Source organism: Hydra vulgaris, chromosome 13 (assembly GCF_038396675.1).
Source record: "Hydra vulgaris chromosome 13, alternate assembly HydraT2T_AEP".
Classification (NCBI taxonomy): domain Eukaryota; kingdom Metazoa; phylum Cnidaria; class Hydrozoa; order Anthoathecata; family Hydridae; genus Hydra; species Hydra vulgaris.
The window spans coordinates 28,402,919-28,430,082 of record NC_088932.1 but is presented as its reverse complement, the minus strand read 5'-3'; the positions used below and the strand labels follow the sequence as shown (position 1 = coordinate 28,430,082).

The following is a 27,164-nucleotide window of genomic DNA, read 5'->3' as shown; positions in this document are numbered from 1 at the left end:
CATATATCAAATCAGTTTCAAAATTAGTATCTGCTAAGGTTGCATCTCTTTATTGAGCTTGACACTTTCTTACTTCAGATTCTATTCTTTATCTCTGTAAATCTCAAATCCAGCCTTGTATGCAATACTGTTGCCATATCTGCGGCAGATCTTCTAATGATGCTCTTTCTCTTTTAGACAAGGTGCAAAAACACATTGTAAACATAGTTGGACCTGTTCTTGCAGCCAACCTCTAACCATTTTTACATCGTCGTAATGTTGCTTCTCTTTCTCTATTCTACAAATACTATAATGGGCGCTGCTCTAAAGAGCTAGCTTCTCTTGTGCCATCTACTAAAATTCATTCTCGTGTTACTCGTCATTCAATTAAGTCTCATCCTTTTTCTGTGACTATATATAGATATATATACATATATAGATATATATAGATATATATATATGTAGGTATATATATATATATATATATATATATATATATATATATATATATATATATATATATATATATATATATATATATAGAGAGAGAGAGAGAGAGAGAGAGAGAGAGAGAGAGAGAGAGAGAGAGAGAGAGAGAGAGAGAGAGAGAGAGAGAGAGAGAGAGAGAGAGAGAGAGAGAGAATAATTTTGTATTATTAAAAAATTTTTTAATTTGTACAATTGATTTTATAAAAACAATACTTTCAACAAAAATTGAGATTTTAATGAAGTTTTATTAATAATCATTAAAGTTAATAAAACTAAGAATCAAATAAACATACAGGAACTTACAAGTGGCTAAACACAAACATGCATATATAAATAGCGAATTATGAGCTGATGAACACCGCACTAAAGGTTTGAAGATTAAATACTAATATACTAATTAAATTAGGTAGATGACTCACTGAAATTTATTACCAGTACTGTAAAGCAGTTCGGCTTTTCTCTTTATAAATTATTTTTAAATTGATAGTTTAACTATTAAATTTGCTTTCATTTTTCATCATTTGATATAATGTAAGTTTGCAAAATAAAATTATAGCTCACTTAAAATATTTTATTATATTTTATTTTATTAATTTATAATTTATGTTATAGCATAATAACCAATAAACTTAAGTAAAATTTAAATTTATTAAATGTATATTTAGTCTGCAGTTCAGATACTGATAATTATAGACTGCCGATTCAGAAGTCTGACACATAGTGGTTTTTTTAAAAACATTTTGAAGACATTAAAAGAAAAAAAATTGATATAATATTTCTATAGTAACTCAATAATTTAATTATTTCTTTGCTCATCTTACTAAGAAGAATTGTTGTTACTGAGAGGAATTGTTGTTACTAAGAAGATTGCTTCAACTATTTTGAACTTTACCAACTACGCAAACAATGGTTATAAAAAAATATTTTTTATTAATTAAATAATTTAACTAGCGTTTTGCTAAAATAAAACGCAAGTGTATAATTAAAAGAAGTCATATTACACTCTTTGATAAATTGAAGAACGTTTGTTTCATTGTTAAACAATCATTAGTAGTAAGTTGTTACTTTATATAAAAGAGTGTTGTCTAATTTTTTAAAAAAATTATAAAAGGGTGAAGTAATTTTAAATGTAAATTATTTTGTTTTAGTTAAATTTTTTTTTTTTTTTTGTTCAATATTTTTCTCTTTTATAAATTAATTTTTTTTAAATTGTCACCTGTAAGTCAAGTTTTTTTTTACGCCTTTTTGAAATGTTCTCAAAACATCTATAAGGCCTAGGCCAAGCTGTCGCAACTAAATGTTATGCATGTTTAGGAATAAAGTGCAATCACACTTGCTTCCTGACCAAGACTGACTGTTACCAGTCATTTTTTAACATTTAAATACCTTCAAGTTTACCATATTTCCTCTCTTGGTACTCTGTCAAAAGTTATTTCAATGTTCACAATCCTTTAATCTTTTTTATTTTTTACAAAATATTTTTGAATTTGTTTTGTAATAAATATCTCCTGACTCAATACCAAGCTGTTATAGCTTGCACTGCAGAGAGCAGTTTTGCATTGGGCTGCACTATTTATGTTAAAACCAAAAACTTTTTTGTTTCTTAATATTTAAATTAGGGTGATCGAAAAAAACTTTTTTTGAATTTGAAATTGTAACAGAGCGGAAAATAATGCTATAAAAAGTAATTGTGCCAAATTTTTTTAATATATTTTTTGTCTTCAGTTCGTGCTAGAGTTTATTTTTCTTACAAAACTATGTTTTCTGACCTTTTTTACAAAATATAATTTGAGGTATAAATTTTGTATGTGGTAAATGGTATTTTTTTTGTTCTCTTTTTAAAAATATCATCACTCTCAAAAGGCTACAATCATGTCATAAGATAGAGTATAGGTCTTTAAATTTTTTTAGGTGATTGTCTATATAAAGAACCTCAACATTTAAAAGTTTCATAATTTATTTCACCTGTTTACGCTACTTTCTATCCCAGCAAAGTCGATGTAATTTATCATAATTTAAAAAAGTGATTTTTTAATAGGCTGCTGCATGTGCTAAATTGATTTTTAATGCATAATTTTGATTATTCTAACAAGTGGTGACCCTAAATACACAAAGGTAACAAATTCACTTTCTCTAAATATTAAACTGTAACACGTTAAAGTTCGAAAAAATATTTTTAATGTTGCAATATTTAACAACAAGGTACAATAACTCAAAAACTGTAAAAAAATCAAAAACTGTCAAAAACAACTGCAATAATGGATTATTTGGGTAAAAAACTATTATCTTACAAAATTTCAGGTGATCACCATCTTTATTTAAAAAGTTATGGTTTCTCAAAAATAAAAAAAAACTGCTATAAGCTCCTGATACACAAATTTTTCGAATTTTGGTCATTTTTAATTCAATCATAACTTTTGAACAAATTGGTCAATCAAGCTGAAATTTTCTGGATTGTATTTTTTTCATAAGATCTGTGTGTAGTCAAAATTTAAAGCAAATCTGAGGTGGTACCCTGGGAGCCTTTAGGTGATTTGATATGGAATAACCCGGCAAGACATTTTCACCTAAGTGTGCTGATGAACCGAAGATAGGACAAGTAGACTTTTTCCTTTTTGTCACTGCAGCAAAAGACATTGTTGCCATTAAAATTTTCTTTGATTTCAGTTTATTTTAATAATAAACAGATGTAAATCAGAACTAATAAATTATAACCTGTGCTTTTTTGCTATCTGAATATTTATTAAAAAAATGTATTGAATATAGACATAAGTTGTGGTAAATAATGCTGATGGATATGGTAATAAATGATGTAATTAGTGACATTTTACATGCCTTAATGTCATTTAAAAATCACCAGTGTAACCATAGGCATAGAATGTTTGGTTTATTACGTTTTTTCTGTGATAAAAAGGTTATGGTCCATTACTTTATTCTGTGATAAAAAGGTTATGGTCCATGCTATAAGCTTTTTATCTTAGAAAGCACACCACTGGACCAATGGTTTATTTCTGACATGTTTGACTAACAACATACTGGCTGCCATACCGGCGTAAAACTTTTTAAAACTTAACATTATGTGGTTTTTAGCAGATTTTAACAACTGTAATGCTCCAGGCATTGGGCACTTTATGCAACTACTAAGGTAGAGCTTTAGGGTTGTCCATAAATTATGTCCCCCAATTTTTGACCCCTTAATTTCAAATCATAACACTTTAGTAACAAGTCCCTTATGAGACATCAAAAAATTATTACCTCCCCCTCATCTTTAAAGTGTGATGTATTTATGTTTTTGAACAGATTGTCATCAAATATAAAATATAACACAACAAAACGTTACAAGTATTACATAAAAACGTCAAAGAAGTCATTAAAAAGAAGCCATAAATGATTACACAACAACTTAATTATAAAATTAACAAATTTTATTTAATTCCGTTTTTTTGGATAATTTTTTTAAACAGGTCTCCAACTGTTTTATAAAAAATTTTAATGCTGTTGTCACAGTTGAGAAGTATAGGAGTGTGTTTTATTTCCTGGTATGTTAAGGTGTAGTTAATTTTAAGTTATTCTCTCACTTTACGTTCATTATTCTCAATGCATCTCGTTAAAATTTTCTTTTTTGTTTTGCCAATGTATATAACCCACAAGAGCATGTAAGTTTGTAGACCAGGGTTGGTATAGGGAATTAATTTTGAATTGTTGCATAAGATGTTTTTTAATGTAGGTGGTATAGTAAAAATTATCCTGATGTCATAAGGTTTAAGTTCTTTTCTAAGTTTCTTTGGACCTATTCTTGGGATCCATGGAAGCTCAACCCTCGGAATTAGGAAAAATGAGGTCGGCAATAATTTGCCGACCTCAATTTTTTTGAGGTCGGCATTAGGTTGGCAAAAATTATTTGATACAAAGGTCTAACCATAAAACATTAAAACGAGGTTGGCAAACTTTTGCCGATCTCAAATACTTTCAGGTCGGCAGTTAGGTCGGCATTGCCGAATGCTGACCCTAATTCCGAGGGTTGGAAGCTTAACTATATATTTACTTGTTTCTGTTTAATTATAATTTATATTAGAAAGGTTGTTTTTTTCTGAATATAGTTCTTGGCATAGTTGTTTTAAGCTTTGGCATAGTTGTTTTAAGCTTTAATCTATCGTTTCCATTTTCTGCAAATTTTTTGTTTACTAAAAACTGTATTTCATTATTATGATACTTTGTGAAACAAGTTTTAATGGCACGAGAAACAAAACCTTTAAAAACACTCATAACTATTTTAGGAATAACATTTGATGTTGGTTTTATTTGTATATTAGTGAGTTTCAGTGGATTTTGAAGTCATAGAATGAGTTAGTGCTGGTTACAGTTATATCCAAGAAGTTTAATTCTATTTTGTTTTTATTTTTCTTTTTCTGTAGTGTATTTTATTGCTGCATCTTGTTTGTTTAATAATTCCAACAACTTATTATGATTTTATATTGAGTCGAATCTAGCATGACATGTAATTTATGTATTTTCTGTAAGTCTTCGGTGAAAATTGACCTACCTCAGCAAAAATAACAGCTTTTGTTTCCAAATGCTGCAAAAACGTCTTGGAGACTACAGACATTAAGGGCATTCCTATAGGAGGCTACTTAATTGTGGTTATAACCCTCTCTCAATTCTACAAGGCTGCTGCATGGAGAAACAGGTTGAGCACGGTACTATCAGGGATGTGGTGGGGATCGAACTTGGAACCACCTGCTTATGAAGCGAGCGCTCTATCACTACACCACTACCGCATAAATATCACTAAGCGTTACTTTGGTTCTTTTTTTAAGATTATCTATGTTGTTGTTTAAAATATTGATAATCACAGGAATTGCTCTGTCAATTGGAATGGAGGGATAAAATGCCACCATGTCAAAAGAGAATTGAATTTCACTAGGATCAATTAACCAAGATTTCCCGTTGTTGACAAACAAGGAGCAGTTTAATAACCTTATTTTTTTGTTTAGGGGCCTTCCATAAAGTACATACGCAGGTATGGGGGAGGGGTTTCCCAAGTGTACAAACGCGTACAAGATGGAAAGGGGGTGTTAAAGACAGTAAGTATGTACACGGTTTGACTATCTCTCCTAAACTTGATTTTGTTTTTTTAAAGCATCAAACTTCACGTGTGTAACAAATCAGTATTGTTTTTTTTTCTGATCTCAGTTGCAATTTTTTTTTTAATTTCTTTATCAATCGTTGCAAATAATATTTTTATTTTTTGCAACGTAATTTGATTCATAGTGAGATGAAAAGCAAAAAGGCGTCATAGAAAAGCAAACTTTTTTGAATTCTTTTTTTTAAATTACTGTACGCAAACTGGTTTATATTATTTCTCTTAAAATGTTAAAATATGTTGTAACATTTCAAGATTTGAATAAGTACTGAGAAAGGTCAAATAAACTAAATGTTTTGTTTGTTTTTAATGTTTTGAAATATTTATGCATTGGGGAAGGAAGGTTAGGGGGGGGCCTTACTTTGAAAAAAATTAATGCATATGTATGCTGAGGGGAAGGGGCGGGAGGTTTTCGAAACAATACAGGTTCGCACAAGGAGGAGAGGGGGTCCTAAATCAGTGGTTTCACTGCATATGTACTTTATGGATACTTAAGGTTGTATAATTTTAACAAGATACTCTAATGATCCCTATGGTGGGGTACCTTTTGTAGAAATAACTTGCCACATTGGATAATTTTTTTTTGTTTTGTAAGCTTTTGAGACTTTATATAAAGGTGGAATGATGCAGTCAGAAGAGTAAAGTTGAAAATAAGTCTTGTTATTTAACTTTTTTGTTTTCGTAATTTGCACAATAAATTCTGGAATTTAGTCATAAGGATTTGAGTAAGGTCATAGTTGATAGTTACTAAATGTTTGATTTTCTTTACCAATTTATAAAATGTATCCACTACATTTATTTGTACAAATCCTGTTCCTTTATTAAATGACTAATTTACTAAACCATTCGTATTTTTCTTCAAATTAATTAAGCATAATCTTTATTCTTATGTTAAATTATTCGGGAATCTAGGTTTTAATGAAAAAATTTTTAATAAAAATTTTACTGATGTTTTCAAATTTTCTGATTATTATCTAAAGCAGAAGATTCGATCGGCGTTAAAATTTTTTAAACAACGGTGCAAAATTTGGTCTTAGATTCAGGAGATTTGTTGTGGGTGTGTCTTTTGAGTTTGTTGTGGGTGTGTCTTTTGAGTTTGTTGTGGGTGTGTCTTTTGAGTTTGTTGTGGGTGTGTCTTTTGAGTTTGTTGTGGGTGTGTCTTTTGAGTGTTAAGTGTAAAATCTAGATTTAACTTTTTAACAAACCTTTTGTTTGTTTTTGTTTATTATAAGTCATTTTATAAAGTTTTCCAAAATTTTCTTTTAAATGCTTCTTTTTTATTTCATAATGATGTTTTTTCTATGTTTTAGTAACATTTTCAATAATTTTATAATCGTTTGGTATCAAAATGTTCTCTAAATGATAACAAATATTTTTTATAACATTTTTACTTGTATTAAAATCATTATTTTGCTTTGTTTTAGGCGTGTATCACTAATAATAATATTAAAAAAATTATCCAAAAAAACGAAATTAAATATTTGTTAATTTTACATTTATGTTGCTATGTAGTCATTTATGGCTTCTTTTTAATGTTTTTTTGTTGATGTTTTTACGTAATATTTTTAACAGTTTTTGTATTATATTTCATTTATGATAACGATCTGTGTAAAAACATGGTGAAATATTACGAAGAAAAATTTAGTTTGTATGCAGCTGTTTTTTTATGACATATATTATAAATATATGTATATATATATACATATATATAAATATATATATATATATATATATATATATATATATATATATATATATATATATATATATATATATATATAAAAATGTATACTTATATATTTTAGTTCAATTTATGAGGATAATATTGACAAACACCTTAAAAAATGCAATGCAGCAATTAAGATACAGTTGGTAAATATTTAGTTTTTAGATTTAGTGTAATATTATGAATCAATTAAAATTTGTTATAAAACTTTTAATTTTAGCCATATTTTGAAAAAGACATTAATATTGGATTAAAAAGTTACAGCTTTAATCAACAGGAGCAGGTAATTTTAAACAGACAAAGATTTAGTTTTCATTAAAATATATATATACAGGGATGTGTACCGCTCTCAACAAGTTGAGCGCGGTACACATCCCTGTATGTAATGTATGTTATTAAATTAATTGAAGTTATATATATGTGTGTATATATATATATATATATATATATATATATATATATATATATATATATATATATATATATATATATATATATATATATATATATATATATATACATATATATATGTATATATATATATATATATATATATATATATATATATATATATATATATATATATATATATATATACAGAATTATTTTTATTATAGTTAAATCTTAGTGAAGTACCTGTTGAGATACTTGTTGGTCTTATTGAAAGAGTCAAAAAGTGCTTCTTAGATATTAGTAACCAACCTATCAAAGAAAGTTTCAGCTTGCATCCTATTTTTAATGATGAACTTAATATTGCATCATATGGTACTACTGTTAAAAAGCATCTTCTGCAACAGGTTTGTTTTATATATGTATGTGTGTGTGTGTGTGTATATATGTATATATATGTATATATGTATATATGTATATATGTATATATGTATATATGTACATATGTACATATGTACATATGTACATATGTATATATATATATATATATATATATATATATATATATATATATATATATATATATATATATATATATATATATATATATATCAAGCCTTCCTGGGAGAGAGAGTTTATTAAAAAATATTTGTTGAAACATAAAAAAAATCTTTATATATATATATATATATTTATATCAAGCCTTCCTGGGAGAGAGTTTATTAAAAAATATTTGTTGAAGCATTAAAAAAAAATCTTCAGCAATAATATTTTAATAATAATACAATATTTTATTTTAAATGCAGTTTATGCTTTTTACTATTTTTGTTTATGTAAACAAAATACAATATATATCAAGATCTTGTTCATCCACGTTTAAAGTAATTTTTTTAGTCAAACTGACTATGGCAGTTCGCATCTTTTAACTTATAAAGCGTTTAAATAATTCGCGCCAAAAAGCTAAACTTATCTATTACATGGTCAAAGTTGTCTGAACATGGTCAAAGTTGTCTAAAAAAATTACTTGTTACGCATGTACAAACACAGCATGCTGTGTTAGTACAAAGTAATATGCAATATTTTCATATTTGTGATTTTAACTTATGTAAAATACAACTTAATCAAAGCAAAAATAATAGTTAGACGCATATTTAATAACTTAAATAAAATCTTTTTTTATAAACAGTTATAAAAATTTGTCGGTTCAAATTTGATTTACGAAACACAAAAACAATTTTAAAAGTATTGAACTCATTCATTCAAGTTTTAATTACAAAAAGCTTTTCTTATAATTACTAGCTCTCTTGCTTGCAGCTATTTTTGAGCAACTTTTTATTTTGCAAAGAAAAAGAGTAACAAATGAACTTTTTATAAATTGAAATAGGAAGAAATATGAAATCATTTTAATAAAAAAGTGATGCACACATATTTAATAAAAAAGTGATGCACACATATTTAATAAAAAAGTGATGCACACGTATTTAATAAAAAAGTGATGCATACATATTTTAAAATCTTTTTTTATAAACAGCTTAAAAGTTTCTTTGTTAGAATATTTTTTTAATTCTGATTTATTCCCATCTGCAAACAACTACTATTAAGTTAAGACTAGAAAATAAAGAATAGAGTTAATGAGCAAGGAAATGTTTGACAGAAGATTTGAAAAGTTGTAGGTTGTACAAGTCTGGAAAACATAATGATTAGAGAGAGTTCCAAATAGTTTAGATGAGGGGGAAAAAGCTAGACAATGCAAAACTAGCATGCAGGGACAGATACAATAAAAGAATAAGACTTTGCTTAATGAAGAGTCAAGAAAGAATGAGTTTTAGTTGATAGAACTTGAGGTGATAGCTCCTTTGAGTAGCTACCATAAATAGTTGTAGAAAAGAGAAAGAGATGCAACTTTAAGATTATGAGAGAGAGGCTCAAGCTTGGATAGATAGAGAGGGTCTAACTGCATTTACAATACCTTTTTGGAACTTATCTAGAAGAGAAAGGGCTTTATTAGAAGAACCAGCTTAAATATGATAACCATATTTTGTACAGGGTTGATATGTATATATATACATGCAAATTTATGTACGTATATATACATATATATATATATATATATATATATATATATATATATATATATATATATATATATATATACACACATATATATATACATTATTATAGCAATAATTGTTTGAAGTAAATAGCTGAGTTTTGTTGGAGTTGAAGTTCACAAACCAGGTTGTCAGGAAGTTCATTGATGTAGAAAAAAAACAGAATCAAGGATTAGGCCATTAGGTACTCTTAGAAGTTACTGGAAATAAAGAAAAGTGTTGGCCTTTGAGGATGACTTTAATAAAGCGGTTAGAAAAAAATGATTTGATAATCTCAAAAACTTTTCCAGATACAACATATGAAGCAAGCTTATGTAGAAGACCAGCAAGCCAAACTTTGTTGAAAGCTTAAGATATGTCGAAAACAATAGCCTAGCCTCTCTGCCTCCATCTAATGTCAATAACCCTAGTCTCTCTGCCTCCATCTAATACATGATAGAATCTTTCAATCACAGCAGTCAGCAAATCAGTCATAGAGTGAAAGGATCGAAAACTGTATTGATTGTCTGATAGTGTTATTTGACTTAAGATGGGATGTTTCAAACTTGTTGATCAAAGACTCAAAGGCATTGGTTATAACATAATAAGACTGATCGGATGATAATTTGAGAGATCAGAATGTTCACCAGAGTTTTTAAAAATTGGAAAAGCAGATGCCATATTCCAGCAGACAGGACAACAAGACTTCGTCAAGCACTTATTAAATAATTTAGAGAGAATTAGAGAGAGTGAAAATGAAGAGATTAGAGAACAATTTTGTAAGACTATGACAGGAATGTTGTCTGAACCACGAACCGTAGAAGAGTTTCTACGGCTTGTGGTCCAGACAAGACTTTCTGGTAGTAAGCTTTCCCAAACTCTGTGGTAGCTCTTAGAAAGGCTAATTCCATCAACAGCTGTAAAATATCAGAGTATTAACAATGCTATGTTGCTCATGGATGGCGTTTCTGTTAGTGCTTAAACCGTGTCCAAAGTATTTATAAGAAACATAAAAAACCATCACCACCACCTAATTGTTTCAATATATCTTTTTTAAATTTTTGTGGTCTTCAAACCAAGTTTTATTTCATTTAGCAGCTCTTCAATCTATCACCTTGTTTTTTGTTCTTTATTGTTCATATTCTCCTTAATTTTTGATCAAATTGACCATTCCCTTTTTCATTAGCCCTCTGCCAATATTATTATTGTTGATGATTTTAATGCTCATCACACTGAATGTTCTAACACCACTGACTCTGCTGGCACTAAAGCCCATAAATTTTTGTTTCTCATTCTCTTATTTAGATATTCAACTTTTGGTTTTTCAGACAATCCTAATCACATACCTTCACTTCTTGACTTGTGTCTTGGCTCTGACCCTAGCTTGTGTTCAATTTTTCCTTACGCTCCAATAAGTAGTTCCAACCATGCAACTATCTCTATAAGTCTTTTATCTCGCAGTTCTTCACTACTTACTACTACCCTAAAGACATCTAATTTGACATCGTAATACTTACTATTACCCTAAAGTTGACTGAGATTTTGCTGATGTCTTCTCTCTTTGCTGATAAATTTGCCTCCTACTTAACCTATGGATCCATACAGGATAGAAGCTATTAGTCCTTCTTGTTGGTTTCAGGGCAAACTTCATTCTACTCCGTGGATTTCATTTTCGTGGATTTCTTGTGCGGTGCTATGTGTAATTGTAATCATTTTTTTTGTCTTTTTCAAAATAACAACTCTCTTTCAAAGTAAAAAGGGAGTGTCTGATACTAAGCTCCATTATTCCCATAGTACTCAATCTCGTATCTTATATCAGAAGTAATTCTCTAGAGACTTTTGAAAAATCTTCAACTGTGTCGAACATTCCATCTTGAATATTCCATCTTTAATTCATGAGATTGGTTTTATTACCTTTCTCAAGGGTAAGGCAGAGCTATTTGCAAAGAACTTTTCTTCTAATTTGACTCTTGAATCTAATGACTATACTCTTCCTGCCATTCCAGTCGAACTGGTTGACCCATTGTTAGACATTCATATCACTCCAGCTTCTGTTGCTAAATTCATATCACAATAAAACTCTTGTACAGGTTGTGGTCTAAAAAAAATTCTTGTTTTATTAAAGTTTAGCATGCTGGTCTTCTCTATAAGCTTTCTTTATTTAATGTTTTTGGGAAAATTTCTAAGATTATCAAATCATTTTTTTAAACTGCTATATTAAAGTCATCCTTTAAGTCCAATACTCTTCTTCATTTGGTTCTTATCTACATTAATGATCTTTCTGGTAACCTAACATCAAAAGTGACTCTATTTGCTGATGACTCTTATACCCCTATCTTGAGAAAATGTATTATACTCCTGTCTTGAGAAAATTATTTCCATTTCAATTGCTTAGAACAGGCAGCCAATCTTGCATATGATCTCACTTCTGTAACAGATTTGGGCTTGTAGTGGTTTGTGAATTTTAACTCCAAAAAAACTGTTATTTACTATATAATTACTGTTTTTTAAAAAGGAATTATCTTCTGTTCCAATCATCTCTGTTCCAATACAGTTGGAAGAGATATTCCTTTAGGAGACCTATATATATATATATATATATATATATATATATATATATATATATATATATATATATATATATATATATATATATATATATATATATATATATATATATATATATATATATATATATATATATATATGTATATATATATATATATATATATATATATATATATATATGTATATATATATGTATATATATATATGTATATATATATAAATGTATATATATATATATATGTATATATATATATATGTATATATATATATATATATATATATATATATATATATATATATATATATATATATATATATATATATATATATATGTATATGTATATGTATAGATATGGATAAGTAAAAAGAACCTTAAATATCAGTTTATCAATGTAGCTAATGGTTTGTTAGCATACCAAGCATCTATTTTGCTTTAGATGCAGAGCTAATTGCGTGTTATTTCCATTTAAGTTAGTCAAGTAATTGATATAAATTGATAAGAAATATCTTATACATAGACTTTTCCGAAGTTATTTTATTGCACTAAAAACCATCCATCTAGTTTCTTTCCTTGCATATCAATGCTTTGGAACTTTGTCTTCATCTTTATGTTTTGCCAACTCATACAATTTACAGTTTTTAAGTCTTTTGTTCATTTTCTTGCTATTTAAAATATTCTTTGTTTACTGGTAACTCTTAACTTAAATAGTAATTGCTTGCAGCCTTGTTGGAAATAAGTGAGTATTTTTTTTTTTAAATCTTAAATATTTTTTCAAGGCATCTTTGATAAAAATTTTAGAAGATATGGATTGCTTGAATAATGGAACATCTATTATTGAATTTGGAGCTGGAAAAGGTAAAATATACTTGTTATAATTTTTTTAATTAAAAAATATGTAAAAGGTTAAAGCAGTTCATCATTATCATCAATCTTTTGGCATCAAAGGCGACAACAGAATATTGTTTGTTTTATGTTTTGTATATTCTTAGGTTCTTTTTCACACTGGGTACAAAAAACAATGAGTAATAAAAATGATGTGAGTTTTTATCTTGTAGACAGACAAAGCAACAGAAATAAGGTATAACTTGTTAATCAAAGATATAACTGCTAAATTTTTATATATGTGGCCATATATTTTTATGTCACCATTTAAAACCATAACAGTTAAGTAAAAAATTAATATAATATTGTCAATTTTTTAAATTCTGCACTAGGCAAAACATTCGTGTTTTTTCTGGATTTTTAAACTTCTAAATAGAAAGATTCTGGGATGAGACAGTATTTCAGCTTTTTTATACCTTTTGAGACCACCCACATATAAATTTTATGTAGTATTTAAATGCTTTTTTTTTAATGATTTAATGAAAACTTTAAGGTAAACATAACTGAAAATTTGCATAAAAAAGGAATTTAAGAGAAAAAGTTTTTATAACAGAAGTTCGGGTAAAAAAAATTTCATAAATTTTTGCAAGGAAGCTTGTTATTTTTATTTAGATTCCTTCAGTTTGACGAAGTTAATTTTTTCAGTTTGATAAAATAAGTTTTCTTAAATTAAGTGAGAAAGTCATTGGTGCAAATAACAAATGTATTAAATAGAGTTTCCCCAGCTAAAAAAAATAGTTATAAAATTATGAGATTTTAAACTTTTTAATCTTTTAAAAGTGTTTAAAATTGAGTTTTGAGCAAAAATTTAATTTTACTTTTAAATTATGAAAAAATATATCAGAAAAAATATATTAGAAAAACTTTCAAAATTCAAAATAATTAAACTTCAACTTCTTTTTTTTTGAATTTTTAACAGTTTGATGGTTTCTTGTTGGTCTCTTGTTACCATGAAATTCTTAAAGTATTAGAATCACTCTCTCAAAAATGTAAAAAAACTCATCAAATCATAAAAATAATAATATAAATATTTAACTGATGTGAAGAGAATTTTATATAGAATATAAATTCCAGATATGAATGGAATCTAACAGCAATCTTCCAATTGTTATCATTGATGTAGATGGATGACTAACTGACAAAAATTAGAGTAAAAATAACTGGAAGAATTTCTTTTGAGGCTTATGTGGGAATTAACTCAAAATAATTTAAGTTACTTCTCCCGCCAACCAGTTAAAATGAAATAACAAATAAATAAATAAATTGCAATTGATCTAAGTGTGCTTTTATAGTTGGGGGAATGTTTTAAATAAAGGTTGTAACAAGATATTTTTAAAGTGATAAAATTAGTTGGAGAATAAAATGAGTAGGTATTGTGAACACTGATATTGGTTTTAATTCATGGCAGTGTCCCATACCATTTGACCAGTATGGGCGCTCAAATTAATGCACCCAAAATTTTTTTTGATAAATTACATATTTCAATATTATTATTTCAATAAGTCCAACTTGAAATAAAAGTAAATAAACACGTAAAAAAAATCGTCATTATTATTAGCGTTTTATAACTATATTTATAGCGTAAATTTTATCAACATTGAACACTTTGTACAAAATGTATTAACATCTTGATAAGAAAGTTGAAAAATAACATAGATCTAGTTGCAAAAACTCAAAAAAAGGCTAAAAAAACTTTTAAAAAATATTGTTGAACAGAATGTTGGGATTTAAAGAAATTTTCTGTGTGCATAAATACTGTAAAAGTGCATAAACAAAAGTTCTTAACCCATTAAAGTGGTGAATCACAATTGACTAGAAAACTATACATTTTGTGTTTGTTTTTATCATCAAAACAATAAGTTGATGAGTGCTACTTTATTCAAGGATTGTTTTATATATTATATTGATTTGATGAAAGTATGTGTTTGGAATATAGATAGTTGATGCTACTTCATCTTTGTTCCAACTGCTTTTTGATTTAAAAGCTTACTTTGAATATATGTTTAATAAGAATGATTTTCATTTTGATGACCAGATTGCATAGAAATAATGAGTTCAACTGACTTAACTGCATTTGTTGAAATGTATATCATTGATTTTACTGAATTTTTAAACAAATCTTTGCATAATCTTTGTCATTACCACCTTATGAAAGAAGCAAAATTCTCAAAATTTAAAATTTTTATCAGAGACAAAACAAGTAGGACATCAAGACATTTCTTTTGTTCTTATTGAATTTTAAAAAAACTATAGTTTTCTTGTGCAAGATAATGTATAAAAGTTTTACTGGCAAGTTGATCTGGCAAAATGTAGATCTGTTTGCTGCTTTAAGTGTGACTGTCCAGAAGAAATATTGGGATCTGAAGACAAAAAAGACAGATTTAAGTGATGACTTGTATTGATGTTTATGATGTCATTCCTTCTATTTATTCACCATTTTTTGTATAAAATATGCAGAAAGTAAGTAGTGTTGAAAGTCCAAATCCAATATTGTTTAATATTAATTATTAATTGCAATATTGTCTGTATTAATTGCAATATTGTCTGTATCAATTGCAATATTGTCTGTATTAATTAGTCTTTTCATGCAACCATCAATATCATTCATTTCAGTTGACTTGGATTTACAAATGTTTTCAAAAATAACTTAGTGATTACTATTTAAACTTTCATAGTGAAAAATTATTGATGGAATTTTTAGTTGTAATTTTGATTCAGCAATCTAATATTTATTACTGACACCATAGCCAAAATAATAAATACAATTTCAGCTTTTATTATTCTTGATGACATTAAAATTGTTTATGTTGCTCAGGAAGAGTTTTTTTTTTATTTCAGATTATGTTTTAGATGTAGATGGAAATTTGTTTAATATTTCTGATGGAAGATGAAAGCTTTTGTAAACTTACAATGGCTTCTAATTAGTTTGTTTTAGATAAAAAATGCATAATTTTTATTTATTACATGCATGTTTGTTTTAGATAAAAAATAATTTTTTTCAATGAATTTTTACTTCCTAAAAAGTTTAGGAGGTAAAAATTTATTGACTTTAATGGCTATAAATAATAAAATTCAAGCCTTTAATGGCTCCAATTAGCTAACAAGTTTGCTTCAAATTTTTTACCTGGGTATTTTTGATCTAATAAACCCACATTCAAAAACTCCAACAAAAATAGTACTACTTTAGCCAGATTATTTTTTACTATTTTATTGAACACTGAGAATAAGAGGAACTATAAATAAGAGAAAACAATGACCATCAATGAGCAGCAAATCAGATTCTCACACTACATGAACAGTTTGACTATGATAACAACAACCATGAAACTTTTTTTTAACCTTTAGAAATGATACTAAGGGATGCCTACAATCTAGGGTACTAGCAGCTGTCACTCTTTTGTACCAGTCAAGAAAAATTATATCTAAAAAAAATCTCTTGTGATACTGTGTATGTTACCTTGTGTTTTATATCTTGTTACCATATGTTTGCTTGTGATTCTGTCTATATTACCAAGTTTCATAAGTTAGATATTCATTGAATAAAAGTAATTTCGTAAAATAAATATAAACAAAATTTTTGTGTGTGTTTTTTAATATTTTTGTGATTTTTTTTGTGTGAAGTTTTTAATTATTTAGTTTTTAAAATACATTGAGGCAAAGGCTAGGAGATGCCAACTCCGACTTAAAACACCCCCTTTCTTGGGCCTCTTGGTTGAGTAAAGGCTAGAGATGGTGTCTCGAAAAAAATACTCATCTTGGGCAGATGTTAAATGCATCCGGCTACTGTTTTGTAGAAGGCCTCCAAGGCAAAGACTTAAGTTGTAAACAGATTCTATATGCTGACCAGCCTCGCACCCCTTCTTCATATATTAGGCTGACGCAGATGTATTTTTAATACATTGTTTCCAATTTAGGATGTTGAATGATGGATCTGCTTGACTCAATACATGGGTTTTACTTGTGTCTCTGTTTTTATGACTAGGCAACTCATTCTATTATCTCGTAATAAGGGTACAGCTCTAAAACTCAGTTTTATAGTTCTGAAGCCAGCTGGTAGTCAGGTTTCCCAAACTCTGTGGTAGCTCTCAGAGAGGCTGATTCCATCAACAGCTAAAAAATATCAAAGTATTAACAGTGCCATGTTGCGCATGGATGGTGTCCCTGTTTGTACTTTTGATGTGCATTGCCGAGGCCACATTTGGAGCCCTTTGTTACGGCTTAGGGTTTATTAGTAGTAATGTGGCAATTGCTTGGGCTATTAAACAGTGTACTGAGTACTATCTATGCTTTGAGTCAAGTTCTTCAACAAATTTAAAATGAATAAAGTAGCAAAAACTATAAAACACAAAAAACCATCATCATCACCAAGTTCTCTAAACCTATCATTCACTAATATTTGTAATTCATAAAGACTTCAATAGTCACATGCTTGGCCTTGGCATTTACATTCGTAAGAATTCACCCATTTGTCATGAAACTAGGTTTGAATCCACAGACTATTCTTTCATGTGCTTTCATTTAGCAACACTTCACTCTATCACCTTTCTCTTTGTTCTATATAGCTCTCCTTCATCTCAAGACTGCACTCTTGTTGATGTTATCCATCAGCTAATATTGTTGTTGTCGGTGACTTTAATGCTCACCACACTGAATGGCTTGGTTCTTGTGTCAGTGATTCTGCAGGCATCAAAGCCCACAGCTTTTGCCTTTCTCAATACCTAACTCAAATAGTCAACTTTCCAATTCGCTTTCCAGACAACCCAAATCATTTGCCTTCTATACTCGACTTATGTCTCGTTTCTGATCATAGTCAGTGCTCAGTTTTTCCACAATCACCCTTAGGTGCTTCTGATCGCAGTTTGATCTCTCTAAAACTGAAATCTCATTTTTCTTCATCACCTGAATCCCCCTATTATCGTACCTCTTTCAACTACCTTAAAGCTGGCTGGGACTCTTTCTGTGATTTTCTTTGTGATGGTCCTTGGGTAGAAATCTTTCGTCTTCCTGTCGAAAAATGTGCTTCTTACATAACTTTGTGGATTCAGGCTGGCATGGAATCTTTTGTTTGCTCTCAACGATTCCAGGTCAAGCCTCACTTTCCTCCATGGTTTTCCTCACACTGTGCTGCTGCAATTGCCAATCGAAACTGTTACTTCCATATCTATCAGCAAAACAATTCTCCAGAAAACAGACGTCTGTTTATTACTGCTAGAAACCATTGTAAAAAGGTTTTGTCTAACGTCAAAGCCGACTATTCTTAGGTCATGAAATCTCGCATCTCATCTCAAAAATTAGGCTCTCGTGACTTCTGGAAAATCTTTAAAAGTATTAGTAATAAGGGCAAATCTTTAATTCTACCTCTCTTATATGGTTCAGACTTTGTCACCTCACCTAAAGACAAAGCTGAATTGTTTGCTAAAAACTTTTCATCAATATCATCTCTTGATTCCACTAGTTGTGTTCTATCTGATATTGCCAACAAACAGGTTGAACCATTGCTTGACATACGTATCACTCCAGCTTCTGTATCTAAAGTGATTTCCTACCTAGACTCTTCTACAGCTTGTGGCCCGGACAACATACCTGTTATTGTCTTGCAGAAGTGTTCTCCAGAGCTGTCGTCTATACTCTCAAAACTATTCAACAAGTGCTTATCAGAGTCTTGTTTTCCAGCCTGCTGGAAAGCGGCATCTGTTATCCCTATCCTCAAAAGTTCTGGAGAGCAAGCTGATTCGTTTAAATACCGTCCCATTAGTCTTCTTCCTATTATAAGTAAGGTTTTTTAATCTTTAATTAACAAACACTTAATTTTTTATCTTAAATCTAATAACTTACTTTCTGACCATCAATATGGATTTCAATCTTCTCGTTCTACAGCTGATTTGCTAACGGTAATAACAGATAGCTTTTATCGTGCATTAGATAAAGGTGGAGAGGTTAAGGCCATCGCTCTTGACATTTCAAAAGCTTTTGATAAAGTTTGGCATGCTGGTCTTCTCCATAAGCTTTCTTCTTATGGTGTATCTGGCAACATCTTTAAGGTTATTGACAAAGCCGACTTCCTTTCCAGTCGTAGTATAAAAGTTGTCCTTGATGGACAGCACTCTTATTCTTATTCTGTAACTTTAGGGGTTCCTCAAGGTTCTATCCTTGGCCCTTTACTCTTTTTAATTTACATTAACGATCCTCCAGATATTCTCACATCTAAGGTTATTCGCTGATGGTACTACCATTTATTCTTGTCATTATAAGAAACCAACTCTCTCTGATTGCTTAGAGGGGGCATTTGAGCTTGAAAATGATCTCACTTCTGCTACAGCATGGGACTCACAGTGGCTGGCGAACTTCAATACAGATAAAACTCAGTTTTTTTCAGCCAATCGTTATTGCGATAGTTTAGATCTTCATGTATTTATGAATGGTGATGTACTTGATGAGTCATCTACTCTTCATCTTCTAGAATTAACTCTTTCTTCCAATCTTTCTTGGAAACCATATATCAAATCAGTTTCAAAATTAGTATCTGCTAAGGTTGCATTTCTTTATCGAGCTTGTCACTTTCTTACTTCGGATTCTATTCTCTATCTCTATAAATCTCAAATCCGGCCTTGTATGAAATACTGTTGCCATATCTGGAGTAGATCTTCTAATGATTTCTTTTAGGTTTTCTAATGATTTAGGCTACTAATGATTTTTATTTCTAATGATTTAGGCTTCTAATAATTTCTTTTATTTCTTTCTATTATTTCTTTTAAGATTTCCTTTCTCTTTTAGGCAAGGTTCAAAAACGCATTGTAAACATAGTTTGACCTGCTCTATCAGCCAACCTCCAACCATTATCACATTGTCGTAAAGTTGCTTCTCTTTCTCTTATCTACAAATACTATAATGGGCACTGCTCTAAAGAGCTAGCGTCTCTTTTGCCATCTACTAAAATTCATTCCCGCTTTACTCATCATTCAATTTAGTCTCAATCTTTTTCTATGACTGTTCCTAAGTGCTTCAAAAACTCTTATTTGTCTAGTTTTTTTTCCTCGAACATCAGTTCTTTGGAATTGGTTTCCTTCATCTTGCTAATCTGATTTATATAGTTTGCAATCCTTTAAGTCGTCTTTCAATCGTTATCTTGCTCCACAATCTTCATTTTTTCCAGTTACTTCCAACCTTAATTATTGGTTGTTTGCAGCCTTGTTGAAAGCAAAGATGTTTAAAAAAAACAAAAAAACTCTGGAATATTCTTTACTTTTTTGTCTATTTGTATATATTTATTTATTTTATATATACAATAATATTTGTTTTTTTACATATTCAATCTTTATTTTTAATTGTTAAATTTCATAAAATATTTGCACAAATTATTGACTATTCTTAGTTTGACTGTTATCATAAAGGTGAACTACAAGGACCAAGGTTTCAGCGCTTAAACATTGATATCCAACATTTGAATTTGGGTGAGTAGTTATTTTTTATAATTAATTGTTTAGTAATTAAATTATATAAAGTTAAAATAAAAAAATAAAAAAAACAAAAATATACAAGTTTTAAATAAATATTAGCAGTAAGTAGTAGCATGGCTAAATGTTCCATAAATGTTCAATTATGTTACCATGTGGACTGCTACCTGGCCACAAATCTTTCAGAATCATCATTGGCAAATTAAGCCAAGCACACACAACTTTTGTTGTGTGTGCTGGCGTGCCATCTTGTTGAAAAAATTAATATCAGAATTGAAAACCATTTTTCTTTTATCAGCATCTTCACCTTAATGGTTTTTTGTAGTAGCCTCAACCTATAAAATATGATTTAAATAATAATTGTTGTTAAATGTCAGTACCTTAACATTCCTTCATAGGCCATAATTTTGGTTCTAAACTTAAGCCAATGAAAGCATGAATCTTTGCTTTTTGTTGACCAACATGGTCATCTTGGAGCTAGCCATTTTGTTCTAACTAGTCACAAAATTTAAAGTGATCATTTCAATTTTTTTCAGTCAATAGAAGTTTTATCGGTTTACAATATACCACTTTACCCGATGGCTGGTGCTGGAAGAAACGTTGTATCATTGAACAAGTTTAACTTTTTAATTGTTTATTTTTTTGTGTGTGTGATGTAGCGGTAAACTTTTCGTCACAACTTTTTGTTGATAAGCGCTACTTGTTTTCAGTTTTTTTCAAAATTTCAGTGGGTATTATCTTGCTTGATGCGGGTGACAAGATGGTTGGACAACCACAATGTTTATTTTCATGAAAATGGTTGTTAATAGGTTTTCTCCAGTAAAATAATTAACAAGTAATAGTTTATAAATTTTATTAAAAATTTCTGAGTCCAGCTAAGTTATTTTTAGCATTGTTTTTGCTCATAAAACCCCAACTGTCTTCTTGTGTTCTTATATATCTTTCTTGCTTCTTATAGGAATATGTTTTACAACCCTCTCTAACCTCTATAACAAAATAAAAACAATTAGTTATATATATATATATATATATATATATATATATATATATATATATATATATATATACATATATATATATATATATATATATATATATATATATATATATATATATATATATATATATATATATATATGTATATATATATATATATATAAAATTGTAAATGTTTAATTTCTGATTGTTAAGAATATCAATGCAAAGTTATTTGTGTATAAAACAAGCATTACATGTAACTGCTCTTAGGTGTATAAAACTCCTTTTATAGACCTTATATATTTTTTAAAATTGGTGCTAAATGATTTTCAAAAAAAAGGCAAACATTCCTGGTTAGATAAACCTCAACATATTTTATTCCAATTGAAACAACTAAAGTATCAAAAAAAATAGGCTGTTGCAATAGTAATGAAAACTGTAATGAGATCTGTATGGTTTGCATTTAGTGAATGCATTATTCAAACTCTTTTGTGTTCCAAAGATGAAGAGGAACAAAATTGGAAGTGCAAACAGAGATTAGAGGGGAAGGAGATGATAATAACCAGTTCAGAGATAGTTCTTCAAGAAGTCGCAAAACCCCATGCATTAGGGTGGCTCTTAAAACAACATTTTTGAAAAAAACCTGTTCCTACCCTCTTTACTTTGTTCTATATAATACTAAAACACTAGGTTTAAAATTTTTTTGAACAAAAAATTATTTTAGGGGTAGCTCAAGACCCTTAAAAATTTGACTGGTCCCTAAAATTTTGAAAATAAAAGTTCTTCTAAAGTATGCCAACCTGGTACTTAAAAGAAGCGAAATTATACAAAAACTTTTAAAATAATAATCAATTTACAAAAAAATAACTTTTTTCTTAAATAATTGCATAAAAACTATTGTTTTTAAGCAATTATTTAAGAAAATATAAAAAGTCATTAATTTCAAGTTTAAAAAAAATAGTTTTTTTAAACATGTTTTTTTTGTAAAGTGATTACTGTTTTTGAAGTTTTTATTAAGTTTTATTAAGTTTATATAATTTCTTTAATAATTTAAGTTTTTATTAAGTTTTATTAAGTTTATATAATTTCGATTCTTTTGAGTACCAGGTTCACATACTTTAGAAGAACTTTTATTTTCAAAATTTTAGGGACCAGTCAAATTTTTAAGGGTCTTGAGCTACCCCTAAAATAATTTTTTGTTCAAAAAAATTTTAAACCTAGTGTTTTAGTATTATATAGAATAAAGTAAAGGGGTGTTTTAGTAGTATATAGAATAAAGTAAAGGGGTAAAAACAGGTTGTTTTTTTTTTTAAATATTGTTTTAAGAGCCACCCTACCATGCATAAATACTGATGCTGATAAATTAATCGATCTAATTGAGTTGAAAGATTCAGTATGCAAACCACTTTTTACCACAAGCCTCACAACCCATAAAGTCAGAAAATATTTTCACAAGCCTACGGATTGTTCCAGATCAGCCATTCTATTCTCAATCCATGGAACATTGTGTTAAGGAGGTTTATTTTTATATGATTATAAGAATTTTTTCAATATCTAAACTGTTTTTATATAGGTTGCAGAAGCTTGTAAAAACATATTCTTCATAAGAGAATTCATCTTCAGCCATTGAGAAAATCATTGATCATTGTTTTATTTATTATGCTCTCCTTTTTCTCTTTAAAGCTTCTTTATTAGAATGTTCATGTTTTAACTTGTCTATTTTGTTCAGACATATCTTTAAAGCTTCTTTATTAGAATGTTCATATAATGTTTTAACTTGTCTATTGTGTTCAGACATATCTTTAAAGCTTCTTTATTAGAATGTTCATGTTTTAACTTGTCTATTGTGTTCAGACATATCTTTAAAGCTTCTTTATTAGAATGTTCAAATAATGTTTTAACTTGTCTATTGTGTTCAACATATCTTTAAAGCTTCTTTATTAGAATGTTCATGTTTTAACTTGTCTATTGTGTTCAGACATATCTTTAAAGCTTCTTTATTAGAATGTTCAAATAATGTTTTAACTTGTCTATTGTGTTCAGACATATCTTTAAAGCTTCTTTATTAGAATGTTCATATAATGTTTTAACTTGTCTATTGTGTTCAGACATATCTTTAAAGCTTCTTTATTAGAATGTTCATGTTTTAACCTGTCTATTGTGTTCAGACATATCTTTAAAGCTTCTTTATTAGAATGTTCAAATAATGTTTTAACTTGTCTATTGTGTTCAACATATCTTTAAAGCTTCTTTATTAGAGTGTTCATATAATGTTTTAACTTGTCTATTGTGTTCAGACATATCTTTAAAGCTTCTTTATTAGAATGTTCATATAATGTTTTAACTTGTCTATTGTGTTCAGACATATCTTTAGAAAAAATCTGAAGAAATCCTTTAGCACCAATACTCTTTCAGTTTTAATATAAAAAGTGAGTAAAATTAAGGAGTAAGGACTAAGGAAACTAAAACAGAAGTTTTATACTCCTTAGAGCAGTTGCATGTTATGTGGGTTTGTTGTTTACAAATAACTTTGCATCCATATTCTTAAAGATCAAAAATTAGACATTTACAATTTAAAGTATCAAGCAGTTTATTGATCTTTAAATATAAACTGTTTTTTATTTTTATTTTCTTTGTTCACAGATATTAAAAATGCAATATTCCAAGCTTTTATAATTTTATACATGATATTCTTTTCAGAATAAATAATAGGAGCTTTAAAATTAGCGTTTGCTATTAGCCAATTGGTAATGCCAATGGGTACAAAAATTGAGTACTCTTATTTTTAAAACTTAACAAAAACAGGAAAGGCTGCACACTTTACGGTAACATTCACTGTCTAGTTGTTCTAAAATCAACCTTCACAAATTCAACCTTGACTTTTCAACTAAATATGACAATTTTATAAAGTTCAACATAGTTTATATTGACTTTATCAAATTTTTTACAAATTTTTTTTAATATAATAGTTTTTTCTCTCTAGTTAGTCATATTATAGTCATTTCCTCGTTTAAAAGCATTCCCTCTAGCAAAACATTTTTTTTTTACTTTTTTTTTTCTAGACTTGGATTCCCCATAAAGTTCTTCACATAAATGAACTCTCCTTACTTTTAAAATTTGATAAAAACAGGAAAAAACAACGCACTCTACCATCACATTCTAACATGTCCAAAATACCATGTAAAGTGTTGGAAGGAATAATAGCTGATTGTATCATGCATCACCTTATAAAAAATGATTTACTTTCAAAAAAATAACATGGTTTTATAAAAAGCAAGAGCTGTACAACAAAACCTATTAGAATACCTAGATATTTTAACATATGCATTCCATAATGGAACACCGATAGATGTATTGTACACAGATTTTAAAAAGGCTTTTGATAGTGTTTCACATAAAAAGCTATTATCCAACTTATTGACTTTTGGTATTTCTGGTAAACTTCTTCAGGGGATAGTCTGTTTCTTAGCTAATAGAAAACAACGAGTGGTTTTAGGTGAAAGTGTGACAGATTGGGTTGATGTTCTTAGTGGTGTATCGCAAGGGTCTGTTCTAGGTCCTCTTCTTTTTCTGGTGTTTATAAATGATTTACCAGAAAATTTTATTAATGAATGTCATTTATATGCTAATGATAATTGCACCTATTTCTTCTCAAAATGATTCACAATTGTTTCAAAATGATATAAATAAACGCAAATAGTCTACAAAATGGAAATACAAAAAAGAATTAAATTTTGAAAAATGTAAAATTATGCATTTTGGTTCAAATAATAAAGAATATTCGTATTTTATGAACAAAAACAGTACATTAATGGAAATTGAAAAGTCAAAAGACATTGGTGTTTATATATTAAGTGATATGAAATGAGCCAAACAAGTAAAATATGCAGCTTGTAAAGCAAATAGTATGTTCTCACTACAAAATAATACATTTAAATATAAGGATAAAGATCTAATAAAAATACTGTATTGTACGTATGTTAGACCAAATTTAGAGTTTTCGATTTAAGCATGTCCGTATTATACAAAAGATATTAATGAACTAGTAAAAGTTCAACCAAAATGATGCTGGAACTAAGACATCTTGAGTACAAAAAAAAGATTGGAAATTTTGGGTTTGACTACTTTGGAGACTAGAAGGCTAAGAGGCGACTTATTCCAGCAATTTAAAATATTTAAAGGTATTGAAATAATTGATATTAAACAAAATCAAACAATGAACTCTATTTGCTCATCAGGTCCTGCATCTACCATTAGAGGAGCAAAACATTAAATAAAACCTGAATTGGTCAGAAATTGTTTGAAAATGCAATACTTTTTCAGCAATAGGGTCGTTGATGGATGGAATAGTCTGCCAGCAGAAGTTGTTCAATCTACTACAGTTAAAAGCTTTAAATTAAACTTGCAATCAGTTGGCTTATAAGCAATAACAACCAAGAGAAAAACCAAGAAAGCTTATTATTAATGTTTTATTATTTAGCAACTGAATTAACTTGTTCATTAATTACTTTATAACTGTCATAGATATTGCCTGGGGCTTTATCTCAACAGCATTAACTATTATTATCATTATTATTAAAGTATGAAAAAATTGTTGTATTTTCGTAAAAATACTCTTCGCAAACACTCACTTTCTGGGTTCATTTTTCTGACTTTTTCTACCAAATATTTAATTTTCTTAAGATTCAATATAATAATTAAGTTTATTAAAAATTTTTTAAAAATTATAATTTAATTAATTATATTTTAGTAATTTTTTCGTTCAAAACAACACTAAACCATACAGCAAGACATCATTTTTTAAGTTTTTTTTATACTGATTGGGAATCCCCATAAAATTATTTACCAAAAGTAACCTTGCCATTTTTTTAAATAGGAAAAAAAATGATTTATGAAATTTTTTGTATATATATATATATTTTTTTTCAAACATCTTCACTTCCAACAAGGCTGCAAGCCACTACTACTAGAGTTGGGAGTTACTTTGAAATGAAAAAATTAAGTTTATAAAGCAAGTTAACAATTAACAGACAGCTTAAAGGATTGCAAAATTTATGAATCAGAAAAACAAGATGAAGGGAGGGAATTCCAAAGAACTGATGTTTAAGGAAAAAAACTAGAGAAATAAGAATTTTTGGAGCACTTAGGGACAGTCACAATAAAAGTATTGAGATTTAATAGAATGACGAATAACACAAAAATGAATTTTAGTAAATGGCGATAGAGATGCTAGCTCTTTAGAGCATTGCTCATTATAGTATTTATAGAAAAGAGAAAGACAAGCAACATTACGACAAGATGAAAATGGTTGAAAGTTGGCTGCAAAAGCAGGTTCAGCATGTCAAGGGAAATAGCCAACAAACACCTGTTTGTTGGCTATATATGGCAGGATGTGATTGGTGGAATCAAGGGATGAGATTGATGAAAAGTACTTAACAAACAATTCAGCTTTGTCTTGAGGTAA

The 27,164-nt window shown here is 28.4% G+C and overlaps 1 protein-coding gene across 1 annotated transcript in view; it reads left to right on the top strand.

Annotated features, from left to right (window-relative positions):
- The window catches only part of LOC100209000 (tRNA:m(4)X modification enzyme TRM13 homolog), a 58,478-nt gene that overhangs the window by 21,343 nt on the left and 9,971 nt on the right, over window positions 1-27,164 (top strand). Inside the window, exons 4-9 of the mRNA XM_065816412.1 lie at window positions 7,417-7,483; window positions 7,558-7,620; window positions 7,955-8,134; window positions 13,163-13,241; window positions 13,376-13,464; window positions 20,641-20,719. Coding sequence (XP_065672484.1) covers window positions 7,417-7,483; window positions 7,558-7,620; window positions 7,955-8,134; window positions 13,163-13,241; window positions 13,376-13,464; window positions 20,641-20,719 — 557 coding nt within the window. The remainder of the gene's footprint in view (window positions 1-7,416; window positions 7,484-7,557; window positions 7,621-7,954; window positions 8,135-13,162; window positions 13,242-13,375; window positions 13,465-20,640; window positions 20,720-27,164) is intronic.